General features: G+C 35.3%; 1 protein-coding gene across 2 annotated transcripts; it reads left to right on the top strand.

Annotated features, from left to right (window-relative positions):
* Positions 1-6,887, top strand: LOC104232501 (putative Myb family transcription factor At1g14600). 2 transcript variants are annotated; one of them, XM_009785726.2, is made up of 6 exons: positions 1-512; positions 640-716; positions 811-847; positions 1,101-1,272; positions 2,178-2,475; positions 6,517-6,887. In XM_009785726.2, exons 1-6 carry the CDS (start codon positions 383-385, stop codon positions 6,784-6,786), a joined length of 984 nt encoding a protein of 327 aa, XP_009784028.1. In that variant the 5' UTR covers positions 1-382; the 3' UTR covers positions 6,787-6,887. The 2 variants fall into 2 exon arrangements, with proteins under 2 accessions (XP_009784028.1, XP_070018957.1); XM_070162856.1 differs by having other exon boundaries at positions 1,098-1,272.
* The last annotated feature ends 4,421 nt before the right edge of the window (positions 6,888-11,308 follow it).

Raw genomic sequence — 11,308 nt, 5'->3', positions numbered from 1 at the left:
GAAGCAGCGCTTGGCCCAGCAGTTGGTAGTATTTGTATGGTGTAATCATTTCAAGATAGAGAGAGAGAGAGAGAGATGGACCATACAAAGATATATCACTTAAAAACGTAGTCGCGATTGCAGAATCAGAGAGGAGAGACTGAATTTACAGAGGAATTTACCCTTTTTCTCTTCTCGTGATATCTCTGCCTCTACGATCATCATTATACCTACGTTCGTTTCTTTAGACCTAGACACTGCCAACTAAAAAACAGCTCTTTCTCTTTGCTTAAAGTTTTACAATTGAACAGTACTGTACTGTACTGTACGGATAGAGGAGCTAGTCTTATACATACAGAGGTGTTGGAAGTATAAGAAAGAATTAGTTATAGGAAAATATGTAATGGGAAACTGCGAAAGGAATAATGGTGGAGTGAGGCAATATACAAGATCAAAAGTTCCTCGTTTGAGATGGACACCTCATCTTCATCAATGTTTTCTTCTTGCTATTCAAAAACTTGGAGGCCATGACAGTAAGATCCTTCTTCTTCTTCTTCTTCTTCATCACTACTAGTATTTCTCACGAAAATTTCGACCAATATCCACGTAAAATTCGCAGATTTCTAGCAGTAATGTTTTTTTGATCTGTCTAATGTGTAGAAGCTACACCAAAGCTTGTTCTTCAGATGATGGATGTGAGAGGACTTACAATATCACATGTCAAAAGTCATCTCCAGGTATAAATATATACTCCATGTGTTTAGTATTTATTCCATTCCTTTTTCCCCTTCTGTTTTCTAACTTGTTATTCATATATTTGTTGTCGAACAGATGTACAGAAGCATGAAGAATGATGTTAACTGGCAAGGTATTCTTTTTTCAGGACTTGTCTAATTATTATCCTATACTATGTGTTTGTGGAGGAAAACAATTATTCCAGACTTGATGGTTCCACATGCATACATATCTTTGGAAATCATCTTATTCCACCTCATTGTTACAATATTTTATTTGTTTCCTTCTTTTTACGATTAAAATCCATAAGCACTAAAATGAAGATACAATATAGATGCCTTAAAATCTTCTAAATTTGCCATTTTTGTTGGTCGACTCTCAAGCAGGAGAAAGAAGCAAAAGTCAACCAGGAAAATTACAGTCCCTAGAAGATGGTCATTCTCATCTTCAACAAAAAGAAGTATGTGTTGAAGAAGAAAAAGTTTTGAGATACCATTCATGTTGTAGCCCCACCATTGAAACATTAGAATCTCCATTCATGTTACTGCCCCCTAAAAGGTGAGTTTAATTTGTACGCTTTATGCCTTCACTTTCCGAGTCTAAAAAATGAATCCTATCTAGCAAGTAACCAAAAAAAGGATTTGCATTTTATTATACATAGAAAGGGCGTTTTCTTTTCCTCTTTAAGAGCCGTTAAATTTTGAGATTAAATTTGTTCAATATTTTGATCAGGATAAAATTTATGGCAAAATCATGGAATTATTTATCCCATATTGAAGGCAGATTCTATCATATGATTATAATCCTGAGATAACCTGGTTTTTAACCAAATGACCCCTTAAAGTTTAAGTTCTATTTACCTAATTAATTAGATTACTTAATAAGGTAACTACAATAAAATTTTCATAATTAAAAACTCAATAATAGATCACGGATTCGAGCCGTTAAAATAGTCACTAATACTTGCATTAGGGTAAACTGTCTATATCACATTCCTTAGGGTCCGACCGATCCCATATCTTGCGTGAATACCGGATCCTGATCCTTATGCACTAAACTACATTTTTTAAAGAAAATACTCAACAACAACAACAACAATAATAATAATAATAATAATAATAATAATAATAATAATAATAATAATAATAATAATAATAATAATAATAATAATAATAATAATAATAATACTAGTAACCACCTATTATAATAAGTTAAACTACATAAAAATATTTGTACAATCGGTGTACATATCTATAATTCTCTCGGAAACAGCCTCTTTATTCCCTCAGGGGTAGGGGTAAGGTCTGCGTACATTCTACCTCCCCAGACCCCACTGATGAGATTTTACTGTGTTGTTGTTGTTGTGGTGGTGTACATATATATATATATATATCTATAATATGGATCTTCTTTATATATGGATCGAGTCAATTTGTTTGATGGAGCTACGATATTCGTCTCAGAGCTCGAATGGAGACCACAAGTTGTAAGCCAGAGAGTCTGCAAAACTGCAGGGAGAGAATACGTGAAGCAGTAGCCAATTATTCGTATAGTGGTGATGATTACATGCAGACTATTAATTATACTGAGAAAAGTGGGGTAAATAAGGAAGGAATTACTGCTTTCAGATGGCAACAGATTTGTGATACACAAAGAGAAGCAGCAGTACTTCCCCTGTGCCATACTGCCTCTCCCTCACTCGATTTTTTTCAGACTTCTAATCTTCTTACCAATGCTGTTCAAGAATCTAAACATTTAAAGGTACATCACCCTCCGCTCTCTCCCCCATTTTAACTCCCCTTCAGCCTATGTTTCTTGCCTTATGTTTTAGCTTATTAATCTTATTTATTCTACTATATGAAGTTTTATAGTGTTGAAATTAGTGCGACCATCTCATCTGAAAATTTTAGTTATTAGAGGGAGTACACTTTTATATGTTTTATTATAGGTAAATAGTTAAGTTACCCTGGACTATGAACCAAATTCTTGTTATACACTTTTTTACTACAAAAATCATTTTACACACTCAACCTTTCTAGAGCGTGTCTAATATACATATTTTTTGCTACGTGGCTTGCGCTGTCTTTCTACTAAAGTCATCAATGAATAACAGAAAGTATTTACTTTTACCAAAGAAAGGTAGATTGATTGGTCCACACACATCAGTGTTCACACAATTGATTGGGATGACTGATTGATGGTATCCCATGCACCATGTTCTTTTCTCCCATTATTTTGAGCGCTTCAAAATTCAAGTGCCCAAATCGCATGTGCCAACACCATGATTCATCTTGCACATTAGCATTCAAACACTTTGCATCAATTGTTTTAAGATTCAAAGAAAATAATCTATTTTTGCCATATACACTTTAGCAATTAGAATTCCACTTGAATCTCTAAGCCAAATATGCCTATTTTTCATGTGGATATCATATTCCTTTTCAAGAAGTTGGCCCAGATTCAAAATATTACTTTTTTATTTTGGCACATAATAAACATCTTGAATTAGTTTGTGGCAACCATCTTTACAGGAGATCAGAATCGTACTAATCCCTACGATTTGAATCTTTGAGGTATCTCCAAAGGACACATTACCTCTTACTATTTTATTGATCTCCACAAACTTTTCTTTGCATCCACACATATGATTGCTTGCTCCATTGTCCAAATACCACGAGCTGAAATTATCCATGTCTTCTTCCTTGAGTGTCATCAACAATGTTGACTCAACTTCTTTTTTCTTGTTGTCAACAAGGTTAGCTTTTTCTTCAACATTTCTATGACATTCCCAAGAGTAATGGCCAAATTTATGACAAGTATAGCACTCAATTTTTAATTTGTTATACCTTTGTCCATTATTTTCTTGATAGTAGCCACGTCTTCTTCCGCCTCTATGTCCACGACCACGACCTCTGAATGTTTGGTGGATTTTAACTTTATTGTTAAAGTTGTTACCATTACTTTTTCCTCGTCCATGACCGCCACGGCCTCTTCCCCGTCCATTCCCTCGATAGCTCTTTTCACCTCCATAATCCTTGAAGGATGCCTGAGTTTTAAGAAGTTGCTCCAATGGCACTTCTTGTCTCCTCTTGATCTTTTCGTCATGGGCTTGTAAAGAACCCTCCAATTGCTCCACCATCATTGAGTCTAAATCTTTAGACTCTTCAATAGCACACACCACAAAATCGAATTTAGGTGTTAAAGTGCAAAGGATCTTTTCTACCACACGGACATCTTCTCTATCCTCTCTGTATCTTCTCAACTGATTTATAACAACCTTCACTTTTGAACAATAATCCGAAATGCATTCGGATTCTATCATTTTTAAAACTTCAAAATCAGCCCTTAGAGTTTGAAGTTTTACATTCCTCACCTTGTCAATTTTTTGAAGAGAATTTTGTAAAATCTCCCAAGCTTCCTTTGAGGTGGTAACATCTGCCACCTTCTCAAACATGGCATCATCCAAACATTGGTGGATGAGCGTGAGGGCTTATTGATCCTTCTTCCTTGTCTTTGCCAAGATATCTTTTTCATTTTGACGCAGAGCTTCCTCATTATCGGGTTTTGCGTACCCTCTATCTATGATTTCCCACACATCCTGGGAGCCAAGAATGACTTTCATACATAGACACTATTTCTCATAATTATCTTTTGTGAGACGGGGGTACTGAAAAACAGCGGACCATTATTCGCCATGGCTCTGATACCACGTTGTTGGGAAAAATAATAGTCCCGTCCAGGAACAATATCCACGATAAATCACAATAACACAAGAGAGTAACAAAAACACCAAATTTTTTAACGGGGTAAAATATAATACCCGAGCGAAGCAATATTACTACTATAATGTTACAACTTAGTAGTGCCAAAAGACTACTACAACTTCGAAAGAAATAACACTCTTTATTTTAAACACCTCAGTATAATATTACTCACACTCACTATTTATCTCGTTACAATTCATGGATTAATCTCTCTAACTTCAGTTGCTTTTCTCTTGTTTTAGTGTGCATAAACTGAATGAGCGAGGCTCCTATTTATAGTGAAACTTGCCAAGCTCTAAACCAATCAGATTGCTTTAGTTTGTTGCAATTTGATATGCAAGTTGTCATTGCTGCAAACAAGAATCGTCAACTTGCAACATCCATTCAGAAATTACATTGTTGCCGCCGCCCACAATTGCTACTTCTTTCATCCAATTACATTATTTATCTTTTTCTATTTCTTTTTGTTTATTTTATTTAGGGACCCACATTAACAAAAAGATAAATATTTTGTCTAAATTCATATTTTAATAACACGTGTCAAAATAGAATTTTCTTTATTTTCCATTTTTATCAAATGAAAAAAGCTACCAAACTTGAGTGTAAGTCGGTGATTATGCGAGTATACCGGGACAAATAAGATTAGGAATGAAGTTATTATGGAAAAAGTGAGAATGACCTTCGTGTAGGACAAGATAGAAATAAAGTTTGTGTACACACTATCCTCCTCATATCCCATTTTTGTGGGATTACATCGGGCTCGTTGTTGCTGTGGTTGCTGTAAGTTGGTGATTATAAGGTCTACTTTCAAGTTTCAAGTGTCAACTGTAGTCATGCAACGTATACTTCCTTTTATTCTCTTTCTATTTATTTGCCTGTGAATACTTGGGTGAGCATTGACTGATACTACTACATAGAGAGGTCTTGATTCTTGGTCTTGGGGTACAACTGGCGAGCCGTAACAGTCTTATTTCTCAGGTATTATGTACAATAAAAAGAAAGCATATACCCTTATAATTCTATGAGTATTCTGACAGAAGTTATATTTGCCTTATCTTCTCGTGGTCAATACACCTACTGCTTTCTTTTCTACAGCGATTCTTGCCTTTGGTCTTTGCTTTTTCTGTTGAAGTGTGTGTCGATATCATATTTATAATGTGTTTGGCCAGTTTTCGACAAAGATGTTGAACAGGAATTCAATACTGCAGTATAGTCTTTTTACCTAAACTTGTATATTTTATATATAGCAAAAACTATGCTGTAAATTTGATCATGTTTTGGGTAAAGAAAATTCGTGATGGTTGGACTTGAAATTCTCTTGACTGAAATCCCAAATGGATACTAATGCATTCTGGAGCAGTGAAGTGGAAATGAATATGGAAATAGCAACAGCAGACTTTATAACAGTGGGCCACCTTATTTAAGAAGTAATGAGTGAAACCTATATGGTACTACTGTCTTTAGCAAAAAAAAAAAATATGGTACTACTGTACTTTTCTGCAAGGTTACATATCAAAATGCAGATATTTTTGCCATTTAATGATACATAACCTAATTTTAGTAGAAACCTTTTGACTGTTAATTAATTACGATATGCTATCATATAATCATAAGCCACACGCATACAAAATTTCTTTGGTGCCCCTTCTAACTCCATGAGCTAATAATACTGTATACGGGCATGAGAAAAATCTTTCAGCTTATTTTACATTTCATTCTCATTTCATCATGAGATCTACTCATTTTAAGGGATTAATATTTTGAATTCAAAAGGTTACATATTTAATGAATTGCATTTTGAATATGTTGAACTCTTGATAAGCTAAAATATTTCCTACAGAAAGTGTGGAAGAAAAAAATAAGAAAAGAAAAGCCTAATCTTTAAATGTAGAAAACTAAAACCTCATAGTATAATTTTCTGTATGCTCCGTGTAATTTTCCGACGAAGGGTGTTCAACTGAACATCATTCACTCTATGTGGCTACGCCATTCTAACGTCTGCATTTTTCATAAATTGATGGATAATTTTGTTACTCAGTTGTCCATGCAAGAGGATGAGAACTGGAAATCATCAAAGAAGCGTAAATTTGATCAAAGCTTGAGGAAGATAAAGAATGGAGAAGAAGAAGAAGAAGAAGATAGTTGTAGATTGTCATTATCTCTCTCACTGCACCATCCTTGTGGTCAAAGAAGCAGTACTTCAGCTTCTACAAATGAGGCAATCTCTTCATACTCAGACTGTAACTACTGGAATTCTTTCTCAGAAAAGCATAGTCTCAATCTTGACCTATCTATTGCCTTGTCGTGAGTGAGAGACTTACATGCAGAATCCCCTTTGTTGAATATTAAAGTATTAACGCTTAGTTACATTTTTCTTATTGTCGTTTAAAGTGTTATCATTAATCTCTTAACTTGCATACAAAATTAGATCTCTTAACTTGCAAATTCGACCCTTTTTCATATTTTAGGTTCTTAATTATGCTTACTTTACTAGATTTATCTCTTCTTTGTTTGCTCTCCGCAAAATTTTCAGACTTGTAGGCTTCTATGAATAAGTTACAACGTACTCCCTCTCTTTCACAAAGATTGTCCTTGGCACAAGCTTTACTAAAGAAGAGAAAACTTTTGAATATGTGGTGCCGTAACATTTGTGTGGCTGTAAAACTTTTGAAACTTATGGTCTAAAACCAGTTACCATAATATTTGTATAGCTATAAATGCTTCATATTAAGAAAATATTGAAAATGTGTCAATCTTTTTGGAACAGACTAATAAGGAAATAATGCACATCTTTTAAAAAGAGAGGGAGTACATATTTTCAATGCGTAAAATGATACTTCCAATTATTTATTACTCGAGAGTAAACTTCTCCGACTGTTAGTTATAAAATTTTATACGAAACAAAACTTCTGATTTTTTAAATCAGAATGAAATCACTTCATGATATTATATAGATGTATTGATATTAGTAGAAACATTTACACAAGTATTCGAATGAAAGTGTATATATTTGGCAGTCAAATAGAAGAATGAAGCGAATACTTATTTAATACTCCCTCCGGTCTACAATAAGTGATTTTTTGGTTTTTTTTGTGGTCCAAAATAAATGACTTTTTCAGATTTCAAGAATGAATTAATTATTTTTTTCTTACATTGCCCATGAAGTAAAATAATGTTGGAGTATGTGTTAGGAGTGTTTATGTGAGATAGTAAAGGTTAATATGGTCAATTTCATTGCTAATTAATGTTAAAAGGTGAATTTCTTAATCTGCATGAAAACAACCAAAAAATCACTTATTTTGGACCGGAGGAAGTAATACTATGTAGGAGTAATTAGTATAGCATTTATAGATTGATATTGCTTTATACTTACTCCCGCTGTCCCAAAATGCTCGACACTTTTAGCTTAGGAGTTAGGATTCAAATTTAGGTGAACTTCTTCTAACACGTCATCTTTAATACGAGAAAATCACAACCTATATAATAAATTTCTTGTAGTTCGTGAATATTTCAGCTTTATTAATAATTTTTTGTTTGTTAAATTAGCCTTCACTAAGGGCAACAAGAAGATTGATTTGAGGCAAAGGGAGTATTAGTAGTTTATCAGTATTGGTGTGACATTCTTTGATCTTAGTTCATATTTTAGTAAAGAATCAAGTTATTTTTTATCACTTCAAATTTCCGTAATAATTGAGCAGGATGATTTAATTTGAAGCTCGAGTAGTATTTTGACAAAGGGGACTTATTTTGAAATACTTGGACATGGCCAAAAGGAGCAAGTACCATAGGAAAGGAAGAAAACAGATGCACAAACAAGTTTGGATATTAATCAAAGGAAAAGAAAACGTTACCTCGAGAATATAAAAGCTCTAATTAAAGTCTTTTAGGTAGATTTGCCCTCAGATAGTTGCAGTTAGTCAAAACCAAAGATATATTAAATTTCACATGAAACATCATTTCCAAATTATTGCAGAATTCAGGCCCTACATCAATTATTAGAATCTGGTTATTTGGGATCCAATGGACTTCTTTTCAAATTTCAACAATTTGGTGAACCATATTTGGTCCATAGAATTCCCACAAGGTAGCAGTACTATCCTACCACACTCGAAAGGATTAACTTTATTGAATAATCAATAAAGTACTCAAAGGGATGTGAAGTTACCTACACTTTGACCGAGTTAGACTTTTATCCTCGTAGAAAACACCTTTCTTTATGGAATAATTACCCTTTATAAACTTCTTTTTTCCAACCCTTTATACACTTCACATAAGCAAAAAATGTAAACTAGTTTGGTATGTCTTACACAAAAAGGGTAGCTCCGATGCAAATCAGTAATTTCTACGTGTGCTAGCTTTCATCTACACTTGTACTCTTAAACAGAATGCGTTCTTTAGTTTAACCAATTAATTGCTAATATTGAATAGAATTCCAATTTTATTGCTTTTAAGTCAATACCAAAATTTGGATTAAACCCTAAATTCTACAAGTGTTGTCTCACATCAAGGTTGCGAGTCAGCAAATTTCAATTAATTGTTTTAGTCCAATTACACATATTTAACTTAATTCAGCCGGCCGTCAGGCCATGTTTTTGCTCCACTGGCCGTCAGACCATTTAATATTGCCAAAATACGAGTCTAATTCATTGGTTTTAAGTCTAAGTTCTATTTGGATATATGGAACACAACTTACTTTCCAAGGAACTGCAGTTAACTATCTGCTCAGATATTGTTTTACCTCCGTATCTTGTATGAAAATTAAACTTCTCTCCTTGAGGACTCAACGAAGAACAGAGGAAAACAGAACATAGATAGCCCATTAAATTTGGCAGTAAATTTCACGTAGACACATCAACTAAGATTTGTACCTATTGAACACTTTAACTTTAATAAAAGTGTGCCTGATGTTTAAAGGTCAATACCACACAAGAGGAGGATGATTTGTGTGGTACCCAATTTTCGCTTGACTGAACTATAGAAGAACCATGTTCTTCTAGGTGTTCTAACTACTACTGTTTGCAGAATAATAAATACAGAAAATAAAGAACACAACGATTTTTATGTGGAAAACACCTGACTCAAAAGGTGAAAAAACCACGACCTACTACTCAATAGGATTTTCCCAAACTTCTACTAAAATCACTGAGCCCAAACAACAATTACAAAAACTCTTTGTAAACCTAAGGATTAACTCTAATCCCGTTGTGGCACACAACCTCAACTGTTGCGACAAATTCAAGTTAACTATAACTTGAACACTCTAGGTACCTAATACAATTGCTTCTAATACAACTTCAGCATATTATGAAGAATTCCATCATTCTTCTCCTTTTCTTTGGTAAGCTCAGTTCTGAGAGCATCCCTCTCAGATTCCACCTTTGCCACATGAGCCTTGAGCCTAGCTATCTCAGCATCCTTGGCTTCACATTCCTGGACCAGAGCCCTGACTTTGCTGTTGATAGGAGTCTTCTTAGATGAACCAGGTTCATTTGGGATGACACTGACTAAATAGTCACAAGCAATCAGAGTGTTGATGCTAAAATGTTCCTTACTTGAGGCTATTTCCCATTTCTTCAGAGTCACATTGAACCTATCCAGAACTGTGGTCAGAATAAAGCCATAGGGAGTAGCATGAGCCTTGGAGCCATTAATGATGCTGTTTAGCAGCTTGATAATAAAGGCAGGCCAATTGATTTGCCTTCCACTTTCCAGGCACTCCATAAGAACCAGGTCCATGTAATTGGTAATGTGCCTTCTCTCCTGCCTTGACAATAAGCATTTGTTGACAAATTCAAACAAGACATTGTGCTGAGGCCTCATTTCACTTTTCTGAACAGCCCTGGCTTCATTCACATTCTCTACATCACAAAACCTCCTGGTAATCTCAAGGGCAGTAGGGAGGGAGTCCAGACAAGGCCACTTTTGCCTTGTATAATCATCAAACCCTTCAGAGAGTATATCAAGGATTTTTCCAAGTTTTTCTGCATCAAAGCACACTTGGACCCCTTTCACCAAACTGCTAACCTTGCCATCCTGAACCTCTACATTTTCCATGAACTCAAATATCTCATTCCTGGCTAGCCTACTATCCATCTGAAGGACCAAGTCCTTCCACCCCTGAGCAACTAAGACATCTACCAGTCTCATCTTTCCTGGCTCTACCAAGTGTTTCAGCAGTCTACCCTTCAAAATTTTTCTTTTGCCAAACATGGTAAGCTTGTCCTTTTCACCATCAGAATCTTCTACTTCTTCTCCACTCTATTCCTCATCTTAAAATTTTTTCACTTGTTTTCCTTTCACAACAGACCTTGTCCTCTTGGCTAGTGAAGGTACATCAGCCTCAGACACAAAGGAAGGCTTCTTGGAAGAAGTCTTGGGCTTTTTGGGCTTGGGGGTCTGAACCTCCATTGGTTGAACTTCCTTCTGATGGACCTGTTCCATCTCCTCAACCTCCACTTCCTCTGAGGACTCTGTAACCTTCCCCTTTCCTTTAGCTAGCCTTTTTTTCTTACTCTCATCTAGTGATTTCTGGAGATCACTCTCACTCTGCCTCACCCTGCTTCTTGTAGCTCCACCCTTTGGTAATGGAAATTTTGTGGTTGATGGGGGTGAAACCTTTCTTTTCTTGGCAGGCTTAGGAATACTGGTGGGCTTTTGTGGTGTGACTTCTGTGTTTCTTTGGGTCATAGCTTGCCCCAACCTTTTTCAGCAGGTCTGCTAGGGTCTCTTAAGCAGATGAACCAGGTTCATCTCTTTGTGTGCTCAGATTAACCAACCCCTCAGCAGCTTCCCCAAAACCACTTCCCCCTGACTTCTTGCCACTCTCTTCT

The sequence above is a fragment of the Nicotiana sylvestris genome, chromosome 11, assembly GCF_000393655.2.
Source record: "Nicotiana sylvestris chromosome 11, ASM39365v2, whole genome shotgun sequence".
Classification (NCBI taxonomy): Eukaryota; Viridiplantae; Streptophyta; class Magnoliopsida; order Solanales; family Solanaceae; genus Nicotiana; species Nicotiana sylvestris.
Note: the sequence above shows the minus strand (reverse complement) of the source record. Positions and strands in the feature narration are given on the sequence as shown.